The sequence below is a fragment of the Ctenopharyngodon idella genome, chromosome 2, assembly GCF_019924925.1.
Source record: "Ctenopharyngodon idella isolate HZGC_01 chromosome 2, HZGC01, whole genome shotgun sequence".
Taxonomy (NCBI): domain Eukaryota; kingdom Metazoa; phylum Chordata; class Actinopteri; order Cypriniformes; family Xenocyprididae; genus Ctenopharyngodon; species Ctenopharyngodon idella.
Genome location: NC_067221.1, coordinates 3947103 through 3966760, shown reverse-complemented (window position 1 = coordinate 3966760; position 19658 = coordinate 3947103). Strand labels below are relative to the sequence as shown.

At 38.3% G+C, this 19658-nt stretch overlaps 2 protein-coding genes and 1 pseudogene across 2 annotated transcripts in view; 1 reads left to right on the top strand and 2 right to left on the bottom strand.

Moving 5' to 3' along the window:
* The window catches only part of LOC127522230 (protein NLRC5-like), a 159905-nt gene that overhangs the window by 44319 nt on the left and 95928 nt on the right, over window positions 1–19658 (top strand). The window contains exon 12 of the mRNA XM_051911974.1: window positions 674–847. Coding sequence (XP_051767934.1) covers window positions 674–847 — 174 coding nt within the window. The remainder of the gene's footprint in view (window positions 1–673; window positions 848–19658) is intronic.
* Window positions 8545–13322, bottom strand: LOC127522323 (gastrula zinc finger protein XlCGF8.2DB-like). The gene is made up of 3 exons (XM_051912154.1): window positions 13220–13322; window positions 12321–12425; window positions 8545–11005 (listed from the first exon to the last, which is right to left on the bottom strand). Exon 3 carries the CDS (start codon window positions 10998–11000, stop codon window positions 10017–10019), a length of 984 nt encoding a protein of 327 aa, XP_051768114.1. The 5' UTR covers window positions 11001–11005; window positions 12321–12425; window positions 13220–13322; the 3' UTR covers window positions 8545–10016.
* Window positions 12415–19165, bottom strand: LOC127498591 (gastrula zinc finger protein XlCGF49.1-like; annotated as a pseudogene).

The following is a 19658-nucleotide window of genomic DNA, read 5'->3' as shown; positions in this document are numbered from 1 at the left end:
GAATACAATAACACTGTCTTTAATCACAAATCTAACATGTAGGAGAGATAAAACACAACCACTTCAACATGAACGACAGAACAATGAACAGACAGAACTAAGAGTTTAAATACACAGACAGAGTAATCAAGGTAAAACAGAACAGCTGCAGGAACTAATTAACAACCAAGAACACTAACTAGGGAACACACACAGACAGCAACACCATGATAATAAAACACAACAAAACTGTTACACAAATAGATTATTCTGAAATGTTACATTTATACTGGACTAATGGTACTTTTCACTAAATCTTCTTTTATTAAACAAAATGTGTATTTAGAGATTGTAAATTACACTCTAATGACAAATTAATCGATTCATGTACCAAATTTTCTTACATTAATAATGAAAATAGTCCATTTAAATGTTAATTTTCTATTGTTTTTATATTGATCCTATATATTCAATTAAGAGTGATAAATTCACTTATTTTTGGGAGTGAGGACGGATCCAGACTTGGATTGTAACTAGTATCCTCAAATGCTCCTGTCTTGGTTTGTTCGTTTATATCATTAAGTTTCCATGTTTTTGCTGGTTTATTAGTGACTGTATGACATTTATTCATGATTCATTTAACTCACACATGAACTGAACATGGATTTGAGTCATTTTCTCTTTCTGTCTTCAGTCTGTATGGATGCAGTATTACAGAGAAACAGTGTGTCATCCTGACTTCAGCTCTGAAATCAAACCCGTCACACCTGAGAGAGCTGAAACTGAGACTGAATAAACTAGGAGACTCTGGAGTGAAAAACCTCAGTGATCTACTGATGAACCCACAATTCAAGCTGGAGAAACTACAGTTAGTATCATTATACTGTATTTACTGTTTAATTTATTTTAAGTCAACAGGGCACAAGTCACATCATTTGTAGCGCTGCATCTCCATCTGAAGAAAGATTCAGAAATGGTTTTAGTTAAAGGATTAGTTCACTTTCACATGAAAATTAGCCCAAGCTTTACTCACCCTCAAGCCATCCTAGGTGAATATGACTTTCTTCTTACTGATGAACATAATCAAAGAAATATTAATAAATATCCTGACGCATCTGAGCTTTATAATGGCAGTGAACGGGATCAATGAGTATGAGCTGAAGAAAGTGTCTCCATCCACATCCATCCATCATAAATATGTGCTCCACACGGCTCCGGGGGTTAATAAAGGCCTTCTGAAGCGAAACGATGCGTTTGTGTAAAAAATATCAATAATTAAACAAGTTATAGTTCAGATGTGTGTGGAAATGATGCGTTGTGACTGCAGAACTTTTAGAGATGTTTAAAATTGTGCAAAACAATCCCGCACCCTGTTGAGGCCCTGTTATAAAACACAAACAAACAGTGTTACTTTAATTTAACATGAATAGTTAGTATGTTACTACACTGAAACCGTTAACGATGTTGTTGTTTTTTATAATTGATAATAATGACGCTCTGCTCTGGTCCAGGTTACGTTCTTCATGAAGTAGCGGCGCGTGCGACCAATAGCAGTGTAGCTGCACAGCCCCCTCTATTGGTGAATATAATCACTACACGATTGCTCCGATAACCAACAGGCTGCTGTATGCTGGTTGGTCGGGCTTTTTTGCAATGCATTTGCGGGTTGTTTTGAACGAGCTGTAAAACAAGGACATTTCCGGGGACAGCTCCAGTCGGGGAGAGAACATGAAAAACCAGGACTGTCCCTGGAAAACGGGGACGTCTGGTCACCCTGTCCTGGAGCCGTGTGGAGTACGTTTATGATGGATGGATGTGGATCTTCAGCTTATACTCATTGATCCCGTTCACTGCCATTATAAAGCTCGGATGCGTCAGGATATTAATATTTCTTTGATTATGTTCATCAGAAAGAAGAAAGTCATATTCACCTAGGATGGCTTGAGGGTGAGTAAAGCTTGGGCTTGGAAAAGCCAACTTAAGCCAGGGACACACTTAAAGTCGGCATGAAGCGGAAGTTGCGATTGTCTTTTCTTCTCTACTGTGACGTCTATCTGAGTGAAACGGCATCTGAAATGAGAGGGCGGTGCTTGATTTCTTACTTCGGGAATTGATTGGATCGTTGGAAGTTGGGCGTTGCTAACAAAATGGAGGCAGATCTGAATGCCCGTTTGGGAATTTCTCTCCACCGGACTCACTGCGAGCACCCTCACATTACTGTAAGAACCTCATTTATTGAGGATGACGAGGACGATCAACGGCACTAAACAGCGAGAGAGAGACTGACTGACGGTGTGTGTCCGCCATTATAGCATGTGACAGGAAGAGACAATGAGTCGTTTTGAGGGGGAGAGCAGGTTAATGTTTTTGATTAAAGATTACGAGGGCACATGAATTTCAAAAAAATAATGAAGTGCACGGATAAATTATTGATAATAAATACTACAATATTCCATAAAAAAATAAGAGTTGTCAATTTTGATTTCATGTGACTTTAACGATTGTAAGGCCGATTATGAATGTAAATTGATACTTATGACTGATCGCGCTCAAATGCGTCCAGTCAGAGCCAGTTGCGTTCAGTCTGCGATTACAGTCGGTGTTCAGATTCCGTGTGTAAGTATTTAAATCTGCTTCAGTCGCAGGAAACAATCGCTGTGTGTTGAGCTCAGTCTTAGGATGTTTTAGCTAGTCGTTAAATGTGTGCCCAGCTTTACTGAAATGCTGTTTAAACTTATTTTTCTGAGACTAACATTTCTGACTTTAACTCCTCCTAGAGCTTTAAAGCTCTAACTACCAAATTCGGCTCAAACCTTCAGACTGTTCTGACTTAGTGTGCTTTATCTTTTCTAACTGATCGGACTTACGGTTTTCCTAAAAATGACTATTAAAACTCGGAAAAATCCCATTGACTTTCACTGATGGGATGTTCAGATGAGCCACGACTGTTCAAACTCCAACTGACAAAATTCACATTTAAACACACTGAAGCCCATTAGACTCAATTAAACTGACATTCTGTGAACTATTTCTAATCCATTGAAACTCATGAACTCATTTAATCTATCTATCTATCTATCTATCTATCTATCTATCTATCTATCTATCTATCTATCTCATAGCAAACCCCCAGAATACCCTAACAACCACATAGCAACACTCTAGCAACCACCCAGAATACCATGTAACATGTAGGAGAGATAAAACACAATTTTATATTAATCTAGAGTGATAAATTCACTTATTTTTGGGAGTGAGGACGGATCCAAACTTGGATTGTAACTAGTATCCTCAAATGCTCCTGTCTTGGTTTGTTCGTTTCTATCATTAAGTTTCCATGTTTTTGCTGGTTTATTAGTGACTGTATGACATTTATTCATGATTCATTTAACTCACACATGAACTGAACATGGATTTGAGTCATTTTCTCTTTCTGTCTTCAGTCTGTATAAATGCAGTATTACAGAGGAACAGTGTGTCATCCTGACTTCAGCTCTGAAATCAAACCCGTCACACCTGAGAGAGCTGAACCTGAGCTGGAATGAACTAGGAGACTCAGGAGTGAAGCACTTATGTGACGTACTGAAGGATTCACACTGTAAACTGGAGAGATTGAGGTCAGTAACATTCTTCACATACAAGAATCAAAATGATTAAAATCACTTTAACAGTTTAAACTAAAACACTTTATACTCAATATCTCACAATGAGTCTGAGTTCACATTATATTTGTGCAAAATTCTTCACATTAATGATTTGTTTGTAAGATAATCTCTCTTCCTCTGTTTGTGTCTTTCTAGTCTACGGGACTGTGGCATTACAGATGTTTCTTCTTTAACTCAGTCTTTGACTAACTCAAAAGCACTGCAGTTTTTAAAAGATCTTGATCTGAGTTACAATAAGATCGGAGACTCAAAGCAGCGGCTCAGAGACGTGCTACGAGACTCAAACTGTCACCTGAGGTGAGGAAACATCACTGTGATATTAAAGAGATCTTCATTTACCTCTGATATGTGAACAAACCTTTTTTCATGAAAGGAAATTATCATTAAGCTTTATTGCAACAAAGTGTTTGTGTGAGAACAAAATGTGAAGTTATTAAAATGTTCAACACAAAGGAGGAAAGAGCACAAAAGCACACTGTCACAGCTTTATTCAACAACACCTGCTTTATTAACTGTGTCAGTAGTGAATCATTTCAGTTTGAAAATAGACTTGTTCAGATTGTAGGAAAACGCTGCACTCCTGCTAAAATCAGTGCGTTCAGCTTCAGCTCACAGCCGTCCAGCCTCACATGAGAAATGTCTCTGTCTCTAGTGTGTTTTTACTTTGACAAGCAACACGTCACACTACTTTACACTCACTTTACTTTCAGTTATTTACTAAGAGCCCTACAAACATGTTTAAACTAGAGGACAAACGGCTTTAACTAAAGGTTTGTGTTTTAATTCAGAATATCATTTGTATTTGCTCCCTGTGGTTTATTCATACGCCGTACACTCATTAGTTTCTTCTTTACAGTCACTCAATAGGAGTCACACCAACACAAACACACAAACAGATCAACATGATTCATGTTTTAAATGTTTAATATATAAAACACAAATATCTCTGCAAGATCCTGTAAAGTCAGTAATTAATCTGATTACAGGAATTTAATGTATCTTCTTTTTACTCAAGAAACAGTGACTGAAATATAGTAACTAATTTGCACTTTGAACACTGATTGTTTTCTCTTCTGTTTCACCTTACAGTGTAGATAATCAATCACCAAACACCTCTGGTGGATCGTTTAAATCATTGTTTAAATCTCTGAAATCATCATGAGAGGAGCAGTAATCATCAAGTGATCCACAGAAGAGTCACTACTGTGTCTATGAGGAGAAATAAATGTGTGATTAATGTGTAAATGTGTTTCATACAGATGGAAGAGACTCGGACTTTACAATGAAATAAAGCAGCATGTGTGTTAGAAACATGTGATATTGAATGATTAATGTTGCTTTAGTATTCAGACAAATGAAGGTTTAGTTTTATTTAAAGGTGAACAGGAGGAAGAAGCTCAGATGAGTCTGTCAGCAGAAATCTTCAGGCTCTTCAGTATCAGGCCTACAAATATAATAATGTTTGGATTAAACTCATCCAAAATGATTAAAATGTTTATAATCATAAACGTGATTGTCAAGTATAGCACATAAATGTGTCAAAAGATATAAAGTCTACATGTTACTTCAAACATTTACATTATCTCTCTTACATTTTATGCACAGAATATATTTGCTTATTTTTGTTATTCTGTTTTATATTATATTAAGTTATCTATGTGTCTGTTGTTAATGCACAGATATACAGTATATTGTCTTTGTTCTGTGGATGGAGACTCTTCTAGTCAGACCAACTAAACATTTTACCAGTTTATTGTATATATTGTACATTTTTACCAGTTAACAGCATTTGTGTGTCTTTCAAAGTTAAGATCAATTGTTTTTGTTTGAAAAGTTCACTTGTCTGTTGTATTATTGAAGCTACATGAGCAGATGCAGAGAGATTCTCCTTCTTAAATAAAGGTGAAGTTGTAGATGTTAAACATAAAATCATATGAGCGATCTTTAGGATTGTTGGAGAAGAAATCATGCTGGGCTGCGAAAGCATTGTGAGCTCAGCTGATCCGGCTTCCAGTATAAATGAAATTACATTTGAGTGTTTAGCTCTCCATATTGCTAACATCACCTCAGTTTGGGTAAAAATAAAATAAATAAATAATAATACTAAAATACTTTATAACATAGTAACTTGAATAGTTTTATTTATTTTATTTTATTTTATTTTAACTCTCTTCTAACTCTTATTTACTCTTACTTGAGTCATATTATGTTTTAGTACTTCTACATGTACTCAAGTAAATTATTTTAAGTAGCAATACTTAAGTAAAAATTTTTTAGTACTCTTTCTCTTTAGTTCCCTTTCGCATGTGTAAGCACTGTGAGATGCTGTTGTGACATCACAATCACGTTACGTTGTGGCCTCGGTCAAAATCGAGGGGTCGAGGGTCTGTCCAAATAAACTGCCCTTGTCCACTTGACGAAGTTGAATGCACTTCAGAATGCAGCAGGGATTCCCCCGAGGGGAAGTTAAACGCAGCAGTATTAGGTCTGCACATTAATTGAAATCATAATAAAACCACAATGAAAGCATGATTTTTTTTCCACCAGCCCCCGCAGTGTGCAATCTGAATGCAGCGCGCCTAAATCCAGCATGAGAACAGAACAGACCGGGTTTATCGTTACGACATGGAAGAAAGCAAAGAAACAGGGAAGGTGAATTCAGGCCAGGATAAGAACTTGACCCCAAAAAAATCAGTTTGGGAATATTTTGGATATTGGAGAGATGAGAGCCAGGTAATTTACAAGACACTGCAAGATTTGAGTGAGTTTGACAAGGGCCAAATTGTGATGGCTAGACGACTGGGTCAGAGCATCTCCAAAACTGCTGCTCTTGTGGGGTGTTCCCGGTCTGCAGTGGTCAGTATCTATCAAAAGTGCTCCAAGGAAGGAACAGTGGTGAACCGGCGACAGGGTCATGGGCGGACAAGGCTCACTGATGCACGTGGGGAGCGAAGGCTGGCCCGTGTGGTCCGATCCAACAGACGAGCTACTGTAGCTCAAACTGCTCCAGAAGTTAATGCTGGTTCTGATAGAAAGGTGTCAGAATACACAGTGCATCAGTTTGTTGCGTATGGAGCTGCATAGACACAGACCAGCCCATGCTGACCCCTGTCATTTTTGACCGGGAACACCACAAGTGTTACTTTGTGCCATTTTGTAATAAAAACAAAATAAAACCCTTTCAAAACAAATTTCCTGTTTAAACATTAAAGCACACTAGTGTGATAAACAGTGCAAATTTTTTTGTAAAATTGACAAAATTATCCACAAATTAAGCTTTTTTCACTCAAAAACTGAGGTACATAAGCTCAGATAAATAGGCCTACGATTGATCAGTCCCCAAAAATAAATATAAAACCTGTCCTAATTGTAAGAAAACAAGCTGACAAAAAGATTGAATTCAATATTTGGTGATAAAGTGGCATAACGAGATTTATAAGCAATTTTTTGCAGGCCGGTCATTTTTGACTGGGAACATACGAGTGTGACAGGGTTTTCAACACAGCACAAGGGTTAAAGCAGTTTCATCTCTTCTCAATGGTGTGTGTATCTGCTGGTGAAATTAAAGATCTGGGGCCATATTCACAAAACATTTCAAGGCTAAATGTAGCTCCTAAATTGCAGAAAATTAATTATCTTAAAAATAGTAGGGTGTCAGTCCTAATTTCAGAAGTCCTAAATTTTTGCTCTAAGAGTATTTCACAAAGCATTTTAGCGCTAAAACTAGCTCCTAAATCTGTGAAACGTTAGGAGTAGTCAAGAGGACTCCTTAGTCACTAAGACCAAATTGCAAACAATCCTAATCCAACACTGTACACCATTGAGGCAATAGCGATAGAGCCTTAGGTGCTGAACTTTTTCTTTATAAATGCAATACATTTATGATTTATAGATTTGAATCTATGATGAGGCACCAAAATTAAATCTTTAACAAATAAATAAATATCCAATTACCTGTGGCAGTGGTTTTCATGAGTTTACACTTACAAATGATTGAATAGAGTAATAAAATATATAATAAGCGTATTTGGGGTACTGTCCAAGGGGATCGAGGGCTCCGAGCTTCGAATTTAGTCCAAACCCAAAATTCTCCTCGTAACCCCAGCCGAGAGTGAGGGATGGGGTGGAGGAGGGATGCAGAAAACTGTCAAAGTAACTATAGCCGAGTCGGCTCTCGTCTGTGTATTTATCCTTCCTCTCGAGCTGATTAGAAAGACTGTTTGAATGTGTTCCTCCCAAAGTTTGTTTATAAAACATAATTTGTCGCTTGAATTCTACATTCTCTTGAGATGCAGTCATCCAAGAGGCGGACAATTAACTGTATATACTAGTTTAATTAGTGACACTTAGCCTACATTTTAAAACCTTTATTTGAATATGGAAATATGACACCTCATTCTACAATATTTCTATGATTAAATCACTGACTCCTCCCCCATCAGCCAATCACTGTGTATATACTCCAAAGCAACGAGGTCAACCCCGCCCTTACTCTTAGCTTAAGACTTCAGTCTATTCCTTAGTAAAAGTTTGTTCAGCAGCTTTGTGAATAGGCTTTAAGAGAAAACTCTTAGCTAAGAAGAGTTTTACTGCTATTTAGGAGAACTCTTAGTGGTAAGATAAAATGTTTTGTGAATACGGCCCCAGATGGAGTGTTGTGGGGAAAAAAACGTTTATTACCACAGAACTGAGATATATTGTTGGAACAATACTGAACATCTGCTGACCTCAAGCACATCTGTCCTCTGTGCTCATTAGATGAGTAGCTCTGTGCAATATTTTGCTCTCATTTATGGACATTTCAATTCATAACATACAATCCAAGCACAACAGACTACACCATAGTGTTCTTGTTAATAATATTAATGTACTCTATTCAGCCATAAATGAACACCATAAATGAACATGCCCAAGCTTGACTGATTTAATACACAATTTGTGTATTGTTGACTTGTTAGGCTTCCATTCTGATCTCCTCACATTCTCACTGCACATATTTTCCATTCACCGCCTCTCACAAGCTAACATTACACTGTAAAAAATATTCCGTAGTTTTTACAAAATAATTTTGGCAGCTGTGGTTGCTAGAATAATTTTGTAAAAAATACAGAAAAAACTGTAAACACATTTACAGAACAAACTGTCATTTACAAACAAGAAAATTTGAATGTAAACAAGTAAATTCAACAATGCACACTACTACTAAAATCTGTTTTGTACCTTTAACATATACTGACAACCACCATAATAATGCAGGTGCTAAAAGAGAAAGCCACATGAAGAATCAGAGTTCATCACAAATAGCTTTTCCACTAGCTGAAGTACATACTAATGTAAAGAGGGTGCAAAGAGTCATTCACGCAAACGCAAAACACCATCATGGTAACCCACAACACTTACATAATGCAATAAACATTCATTAAACAACAGAAGATGTAACATAAAACCATAATGTACATAACTGATAACAAAAACTATTAAGAAACATGATTTTTTAAACAAAATACTTTCAAATGTGGAGTGTCACACAGGGGATTGTGGGAATATCAGTTTACAGTTTTTGACTGTAAATTATACATTGATTTGTTCTTTTTTACTTCTAAAAAGTGTAAAATTTGCAGCATTTTACTGTGAAAATTACATAAAATGTCTGGTAAGAGCTTTTACAGTTTTCCCTGTATATAGTACGGGAACTTACTGTTAACCTATTTACAATTTTTTTCCGTAGCGTTTTTACAATATTTTACTGTTAAAATCACATTCATTTTTTACAGTGTATACACTTGATTTGTTAAGGCTATGCATGGAGAAATAATAGATTTATGTTAAACATAAGTTAAATAGCTAATGTGCAAAAATGGAATATAGCAAAAAAAAAAAAAAAAAAAAAGGAGGGAATTAAACCATAACCAAAACCAAATCATTCTGATGACAGACTTTGGCTCAGGCATTTCAAAACCACCAAACCAACATTTGAGATGCGATTGCGGTTAGTCCAGTTATCCAATCACAGCCTCTGTTGAGGCAAAGTCATGTGAGCTTTTGTTGCATATCGAGGGATTTATTCAATAAATGTGTTTCCATCGTAGCTTCCATCGTAGTCTTCTTATCGGAAAAAAACAACAATTATCCACCTCAGTTGAGCTCATGTTTTTTATGCACATTTTTAGAATTTAAGCGCATCTTGGCATTTCCATCCAGCGTTTTTTATTGCAATATCCCAAAATTCACATATAAATAGGTGGATGGAAACGAATGCCATTACACACAGTTAACATGTTTTATGTAGCTGTGCACAAAGATGTAGAAGCAAATGATCTTGCACAATGACACTTCAGTTCATCTTAATTTCACACTATTGACTCTTGCTCTCTACGACAACTTTTGGCGACATTTCCTTCGATGAGACAGCAGAGCGCTGGATGTGACGAAACTCCTTCCACATGGCGGGCAGCGGTGCGGCTTCTCTCCGGTGTGAACTCTCTCGTGTATTTTCAGGTTCCCTGACTGACTGAAGCTCTTGTCACAGTGTGAGCACTTGTAGGGTTTCTCTCCCGTATGGACCTTCTGATGCTCTTTCAGATATTTGGCTCTAGAGAAGCTGTTCCCGCACACCGAGCACATGTGAACTTTCTCGCCGCTGTGTATTTTCTGGTGCTCTTTCAGGTAGCCCAGCTGTGAGAACATCTTTCCACAGAAAGAGCACAAGAAAAGCTTCTGGTGAATTTTCTGGTGGATCTTCAGGTGCTTCGCTGAAATGAAGCTTTTACCGCACTGGCCGCAGCTGAACGGTCTCTCTCCCGAGTGCGAGTGCTGGTGGTTTTTGAGGACGGTGGCCTGCGTGAAGCTCTTCCCACACTCATGACACGTGAACGGACGCTCTCCGGAGTGAATGCGCATATGGTTCTTAAAGTGTCCTTTGTGTATGAAGCTCTTGGCACACAGTAGGCAGGTGAAAGGCTTCTCTCCGGTGTGGATCCGGATGTGATTCTCCAGGCTCTCTTTGCGTGTGAAGCTCTTCCCGCAGTGAGGGCAGCTGAACGGCTTCTCTCCGGTGTGTGTTTGCAGGTGTCTCTTCAGATCGGCGTTTTTGAAGAAGCTACTGCCGCACTGCAGACAGGTGAAATCACGCTCTCCGGTGTGAATTTTGATGTGGCTTTCAAGGTTCACTTTGAGTGTGAAACACTTCCCACACTGAGGACAGATGAATGGTGGTTTTTTGGCTCCTGTTCTTTTCTGGGAGAAATCGCTTTCGGACTGTGATGACTTTTCTCCCATTATGACCTTCTGAGGTCTCTGATACTGATGATCCTCCTCCACTACATTCAGTTCTTCACACTCCACTTTCACTTCCATCAAGTCTAAAGTCAATTCAGACAAATAAGAAACAAAAGTGAACCACAGTTTCATGGCAGAAAAGAAGAGGTCAAGCATCAGGGCTCCAGATGAACACATGAACTGATCCTGGCACTGGTGAAAATTACAATAGTCATATTATTATTTTACTGCACCAATACAATATGTTTACTAGAGATCATCCACAGATCGGTCTCGGACGATAATCATATTCTATGACTCGATATAGTGACTAAATTTGGCCGCTCTCACAAACTGAACGCAATTTAAAAGTCGCCGCTGACGAGCATAGATCACCGATCATTTATTTTGGTATATTTGTGTTAGCAGGGAAACTTGCGTCTCCTCGTCTCAAGAGTGTTTTCAGACGTGTATCATGTCACGTGACTCTGTGAGGATCATCTCAACATCTTTGCACCATGATATGTAATTTCTGAGCTCATTTAAATCATAATTAGAGATGCACCGGTCGGAACTGGATGGTTTTTAGTTTTATTTTTGCCAATCTCTTTTCTGGACTTGCACACAAACTGCATTGCAATTATTTCCCAAAATGTCATTTGTGTGAAAATATTAGGAAGTCTGTAAACAGGTAGTTAACATCGACGACATAAGAAATTTCATGACATCTTTTCCTGTATAAAGTAGTGTTTATAACTGCTTTGTGTTCAGTGGTACTCAAAGAAACCGCTTCTGCTCCATAAGCGCCACCTACTGTCAGAGAGTGAATCTGCATTTTCATTCAGTCCGTCTGCTGTTTTTGTTTTCTGCAAGTATGTTTTATGCAACATAATTCCCCACATGTAAAGTTTAAATCTTGAAATTATACAATCTAATTTAAATAAAAAACAACTGCTCATCTTTCTTTGGATCGTGATTAAAATGCAGAGGTTGACTCTAATTTCAAATGACTACAGGTATATAGTTTGGCCTGTTATGGAGCAAATAAACAGCAAATAAATTTGCTTAACGAAAAATAAAAGCAATCTGTATTTGAATCGGCCAATTTGCTTAGAAAACACATCAGAATCGGCCATGAAAAACATGATTGGTGCATCACTAATCATGATCATCTGCTTTAGTTTAAGTAAAGATATGCTGTTTGTTTATGCATCATAATGCAACATGGTGCAAAGATAAAGTAAGTGAAGTGACAAGAGATGCTAAAAAACACTGTTTGTCTGAGGGTTTTTACATGCAAACACTCGCTATAGAGAGTGAAACTGATGTGAATATTACTAATTAAAAGAAAGATCATTTAACAGCTCCTGTGATTGACACCAAACAGTCATTAATGAAGACTCAAGAATGATCACAGACCTCTCTGTTCCTCAGTTTCTGCATCACTCGTCTTCACTCTCCTCTTTAATAAACTCCATCTTTACAATAGTGTCACTCGCACTGTTCACTTTCTTCACCTGGAAACTGTTGGAGTAGAACGTCATTATTAGTATTTAGTGCTGAATTCATCATATGATGGTCACATGTCACTCATGAATATTAAAAATGTATGTGACGTGACAGTATATGAACCATAAACTCACAGCTGCTTGTGTGAAATAACACTGAAACACCTCAGCTGTGTTAGAAATAAAATCACTGATGAGACTTTATTAAGACTTTCAGTGTTTCTATTATAACTTACATATTCAGTGTATTGTATTTTTTTTTTAATAAATATAACTGATTTTTTTGTAGCTGATAATGATTCATATGTTATACATCAATATCCTATAAAAAATATTCTACAATCACTGTATTGGAACTGTAATATAACGTTTAATAATAATAATAATAATAATAATAATATATATATATATATATATATATATATATATATATGTACTGTCAATGTTACACACGTGTGTCAATAATCAATAATAAAAAAAAGACCTATATTTTAATTTTCATTGCAATGACTGAATTAATTGTAAATGATCTAATTGCCCTAAATCTTATTTCTAAACTCAGTATTGTTTGTACTGCACTGTCTCGTGTTTATTTATTCCTAAAGATGTCAGACAGCACGTTTCAGTATTTGTCACTTTCTATATCTATATCTATTCAGCACATATACTGGCGCCATAAACAGATATTTTAGAGGAGAAAACATTATAATCAGATCAGGCTAGCGCTCACTGGCTTTACCAGAGCTGCCATAACTAATACCAGATCATCTGCAGAATGTGTAAACTACTGTAAAACATTAATACATTTACCGTTACGCCAGCTTTCCTCTCGTCTTCTATAATATATGGAGAGATTGATATGGCATTTCAATGGCAGTTACTCCGCTGGCGCGTGACACCCGGAAGTGCGCGATCTGCTCACTGGCGCGCGGTCCTAGTGCCAGGTTGATTTGAGCCAATCAAACAAACCCATTTTGTTTAAGATGCACTGTGTGATTTTTTGCTACTTAAAATGGTTTTATGTTTTTACATTAAAAACTCTATAGACATTTTGCTCTTATAGAAAGTGTTTATTATTATTATTATTATTATTATTATTATTATAATTATTATTATTATTATACATGAATGCAGTCATATTGACACAGCATGACTATATAGAGGTACCACTGATGATAATAGCAATGTAGGAACTACACAAACACTATTAAAAAGATTTTTATGCTCACAAGGTTGCATTTATTTACTCAAAAAAGCCACAAAATCAGTAAATATTCTTACATTATAAAATTCTTGTGATCAAAGCTGAATTTTCAGCATCATTACTCCAGTCTTCAGTGTCACATGATCCTTCAGAAATCATTCTAATATGATGATTTTCTGCTCAAGAAACATTTCTGATTATTATCAGAGTTGAAAACAGTTGTGCTGCTTCATATTTTGTTGAAACTGTGATACAACTTTCTGTATGATACCAATGTTACTCATTTCTTTGCCTGGCCAAAAATTATGTCTGCACAATTTTCTGCATGAAAACCATGATACTACATTCAAAAGTTTGGAGTAAGTGGATTTTTTTAAAAATACTTTTATTCAGTATGGCATTTAATAATCAAATGTGACAGTAAAGACATTTATAATGTTACAAAAGATTTCTATTTCAAACATAAATTGGCATTGTGCCCCAGAAGAAAAATTGATGACAAAATGACCAAAAATATTTTTTGTTTTCATGAACATTTTAGAATTGACTGATTTATCTTCCAACATCATTACACACTCCTAGGCTCTTAATATTACAAGCAGGTATTTTCAGTTCTCAGTGCAATCTGAGTTCCTCAAATGTTGTTGTAACGGTTGGTGCAAGACAAGGAGAGACAAAGTGGTAATAAATGAAAACAAAACACTCAGGAACCCTTTGTCAGTCTGTTTTTCCATCACGGTTGGTGCAGGTCAAGGTGAGATGAAGCTAGGATCTACACCAGGACTAGGTAACACTGGCAAAAATTTCCTCCAACCTCATCCTGAAGACCCTGATTAGCTTGTTTGATTAGGGTTGGAGGTAAGCTTTGCAGGAAAGTGGATTTTGAAGGCCATTGCCCACCCCTGATCTAGATGTAAAACACCAAATGAAACCTTCATAGCACCAGACATGTTTTAATTGTTTATTATCTGAACTAATACATTCATGTCCCTGTACTGCCTTTCTCACTGCAGGTTTCTCACTGTGTTTTAGTAAATTGCTCTTTTGGAACACATTTGCTCCTGAGGGCAAACCATGACCTGAGGCTACAGCTTGGAGCATGAATTTTTCTAGGGACCTGTATTTATTATGTATGAAAGATTTTAAGTGTCTTCAAAGGCCAGCTATTTGGCTGAAACTCCTTCCGCATGGAGCGCAGTGATACGGCTTCACTTCGCTGTAAATGCTCTCATGGATTTTCAGGAGTGACGCCCGACTAAAACCTTTTCCACACTGAGGACAGATGAACGGCTTCTCGCTGGAGTGAGATTTTATATGAGTATTAAGGTATGATTTAAGTGTAAAACTCTTCCCACACTGCAGGCATGTAAAAGGCTTCTTTTCGATGTGAATTTTGGTGTGCTCCCTAAGGCTTGCTCTGTGTCTGAATCTCTTCCCACATCCATCGCATATGTAAGGCTTCTCTCCAGTGTGAATTCTTATATGTTCTTTAAGGGTAATCTTTGTATCTAAACTCCTTTCCACAGTGATTGCATGTGAAAGTAGCAAGTTGGCAGTGGTGACGGCAGGAGCGCGAAAGTGTTTTGCTTAATATCTGTTGTGGGTCATTTGCTTCATTTATTATTTGCTACTAGGAAGGATTTAAATTCGTATATGTGTTTGTCCTATTTTGTACCTTGACTATAATTGAATTTTAATTGCACTTGTTTGGAATAACAGGCGCGTTTGCAGACTTTATTGGTGTTATTTGCTCGTAATTGAGCAGAGTTTTGTTTCGATTCGCAGCCATTCACAGGCTTTAGGCTTTTGCAGTGCTAATTTGCAAGGCAGGCGTAGCTCTTCTAATCATGTGTTAATAAGCTGTATATTTATTGTGTGTGTGCGCGCTGTCGCGGAAGCGTCAGCGGGAGCGTTCAGCCTCCTCGTGTTCGACCGACTCGGGTAAAGACCTGCGACTCTACCTGCACGACTCCACTGAGCAACGACACCGGTAGGCACTTAACTTTCTTCCTCCTTTCATACTTTTCCTTCATCATCAGCATGTGCTTTCAATACATTTGATATTCAACAGTGCTTTGATCTGCCTGCATTGACACTATTCTTTTAAGAGCTGCTGTGCAGCCAAACAATGTACCAGTTATCAATGTAAAGCTGCTTTGACACAATCTACATTGTAAAAAGCGCTATATAAATAAAGGTGACTTGACATTCCTGTTGTCTCTCGGCAACGCTTCACTAACCCACGTAAAAGGCAGCGCAATGCTTCTTACCTGCGCCCTATTTACTCTTCTTCTAACACTAATACTCCTCTCTCTGTCTCTGTGGGTCTATGGAATTGTCAGTCAGCAGTTAACAAACCTACTTAATTCCAGCCTTTGCTACTTATTCTTCTCTTAATATCTTGGGATTAACTGAGACCTGGATTCTTCCAGAGGACTCAGCAACCCCTGCTGCTCTCTCTAACAACTTCACTTTCTCTCATGCCCCTCACCAGTCTGGGAGGGGTGGGGGCACAGGTCTTCTCATTTCTGACAATTGGAAATACTCGACTCATTCCTCTCTTTGCAACAACAATTCATTTGAGTTTCATGCTATTACAATCTCAAATCCTGCCAAAATTCATATCGTACTAATTTATCGCCCCCCCCAGGCCAACTGGGTACATTTGTAGAGGAACTGGACATGCTGCTGTCCTCGTTCCCAGAGGATGGTAGCCACTTGTAGTTTTTGGCGATTTCAACATTCATCTAGAGAAGCCTTATGCTTCAGACTTCCTCTCTCTTGTAGCCTCATTCGATCTTAATCGGCTCATCACCACAAGTACTCACAAATCTGGCAACCAACTTGACCTCATTTACACACGCAACTGCGTCACTGACAACATCTTGGTAAAACCTCTGCACATTTCCGATCATTTCTTCATTACTTTTAATCTACAACTCCCTATTTGTTCACCACCAACCCCTCTACCAGTTACCTTCAGACGAAACCTGCGCTCTCTTTCTTCTTCTCATCTTTCCTCTGTCGTGTCATCCTCCCTTTCTTCACCCACACAGTTCTCATCTTTGTATGTGAATGAAGCAACAGACACTTTATGTTCCACCTTAACTTCATCTCTTGATAGTATCTGTCCTCTGTCATCCAGGCCTGCACGTGCTACTCCCTCTAATCCCTGGTTATCCGATGTTCTTCTTGAACGTCGGACCAAACTCAGGGCTGCGGAGAGGAAATGGCACAAATCAAAAGACCAATATGACCTAGGCTGCTATCGATCTCTGCTCTCATCCTTTTCTGCTGGAATTCATGCTGCTAAATCTACCTATTTCCACAACAAAATCAACAGCGCTTCAAACACATGCACACTTTTCAAAACATTCAACTCTCTCCTCTGTCCCCCTCCACCACCACCCACCTCATCACTAACTGCTGATAATTTTGCTAATTTTTTCACTGACAAAACAGCTACCATCAGCAGTCAGTTCTCCGCTCCACACAGACAGGAACTCAGACCAATCACACACACAGCCGCACACCTCCTTTCTTCATTCTCTCCCCTCACTGAGACAGAAGTATCCAAACATCTCCTCTCCAGCCATCCCACCACCTGCCCTCTAGATCCCATCCCCTCACACCTTCTACAAGCCATCGCTCCTACACTTTTACCAGCACTTACACACATTATCAACACATCTCTCCACACTGGCACTTTCCCTAACACATTCAAGCAGGCTCGGGTAACCCCACTGCTTAAAAAACCCACATTAAGCACGTCTCTTGTAGACAGCTATAGACCTGTTTCTCTCCTACCATTCATAGCAAAAACAATTGAACGAGTTGTTTTCAACCAGCTGTCATCTTTCCTCTCACAGAGCAACCAATTGGACGTCAATCAATCTGGTTTCAAGAGTGGCCACTCGACTGAGACTGCACTACTGTCGGTTACTGAATCCTTGCGGATTGCAAAGGCTAATTCCAAATCATCAGTTCTCATTCTGCTTGACCTATCTGCTGCCTTTGACACGGTGAATCATCAGATCCTTCTGTCCACCCTCTCATCACTTGGCATCACAGGTACTTCACTTCTCTGGTTTGAATCCTATCTCACAGGAAGGTTTTTCAGGGTTGCCTGGAGAGGGGAGGTATCCAAAGCTCATCAACTGACCACGGGGGTTCCTCAGGGTTCAGTGCTTGGACCCCTCCTCTTCTCCATTTACACTACATCACTTGGTCCCATCATTCAGGCACACGGTTTCTCCTACCATTGCTATGCTGATGACACACAACTCTTCCTTTCATTCCAACCAGATGATCCCACAGTAGCTGCACGAATCTCAAGCTGTCTGGCGGACATCTCGGCATGGATGAAGGAACATCATCTACAGCTCAACCTGGCAAAGACTGAGCTTCTCGTCTTCCCTGCCAATCCGACTCTAAATCATGATTTCAGCATCCAGCTAGGCACATCTTCTATTACTCCATCAAATTCGGCCAGAAATCTTGGAGTAATCCTTGATTACCAACTGACCTTCAAAGACCACATTGCAAAGACCACTCGGTCATGCAGATTTGCACTATACAACATCAGGAAAATCAGGCCCTTTCTAACAGAACATGCAACACAACTTCTGGTCCAGGCCCTGGTCATTTCTAGGCTTGATTACTGCAATGCTCTTCTGGCTGGACTGCCATCATGCACAATCAGGCCTCTACAAATGATTCAGAACGCTGCAGCACGTCTCGTCTTCAACGAGCCCAAAAGAGCCCATGTCACGCCTCTCTTCATCTCTCTTCACTAGCTATCAATTGCTGCTCGCATCAAATTCAAGGCGTTGACGCTTGCTTACAGATCTGCCACAGGCTCTGCACCCTCCTACTTCCACTCACTCTTACGAGTCTACACTCCTACCAGAAGCCTACACTCATTAAAGGAGCGAAGGCTTGTGGTACCATCACAGAGAGGCACAAAATCACTCTCCAGGACATTCTCGTTCACTGTTCCTTGCTGGTGGAACGATCTTCCTGCCTTTATCCGGAATGCAGAATCCCTGGCAATATTTAAAAGACAGCTGAAAACTCATCTCTTTCGTAAGCACTTAAGCTCATCTTAATAAAAAAAAATAAAATAAAATTATACCTATCCTTTCACTTCCTCTAATCCCTCTCTATTGTAGCTTATGATACTCTGAGCATTACCTAAGACTTGTATTGTGAGCACTTTTTGTGTCTATCTGCCTCGTCATGACGACTCGCTTGTTGTTGTTGGATAAAAGCGTCTGCCAAATGAGTAAATGTAAATGTAAATGAAAGGCTTCTCTCCAGTGTGAATCCTTGTGTGCTCCTTAAGGCTTGCTTTACATGTGAAACTCTTTCCACACTGAAGGCAGGAGCATGAATGTTTAGCTCCTGTTCTTTTTCGTGACAAATTCTTTTTAAATTTCTTTCCAGTTTTCAGATGTTCTTCTTCCTGTTCACTCAGTTCTTCACTTTCCTCTTCCATCATGTCTGAATGAAACAAATGAAGTGGTTAAAAATCAAATTGAGCAGAATACAGGTGAAACAGGATCTAGTTAATCAAAGTGACCCCCAATTTAATAACACAACACAACAGAGCTCAAGTGTCTGTTTTATGTGATATTTTTATATGCTAAACGTTAATGATCTCATTTGTAATGGCAATAAAACTGGGAGAAAGTTGATAGAGGCTGGGAGGTGAGGATGCAGAAATGAGAAATGAAAAGCACCTACTGCTGTTTTGTTACTTTAGCGACCCTTTTCACAAGCCTTAATTTAAAGAAACACAATACATATTAATTAACTCTATAAGTCAATTAAACAATTTAACTATATGACATTATGGTATCTGTTACTGCTATAAACTAACAGTAAACTGTTCAGAAAAATATCCCTTTTATAGCACAACAAGGCTCTGTTTTTGAAATTAGAATTTCATGTTTTATAATAATTTTAGAACTTAGAATTCAATACTATAAATCCATTAAATTAAAAATTATACATAGATATTCTATATTTTTTTATAGATATAAA

What these genes read in the sequence shown, in the direction of transcription:
- LOC127522323 (XM_051912154.1), bottom strand. Translation starts at nt 11,000, where the DNA reads ATGGAAGTGAAAGTGGAGTGTGAAGAACTGAATGTAGTGGAGGAGGAT.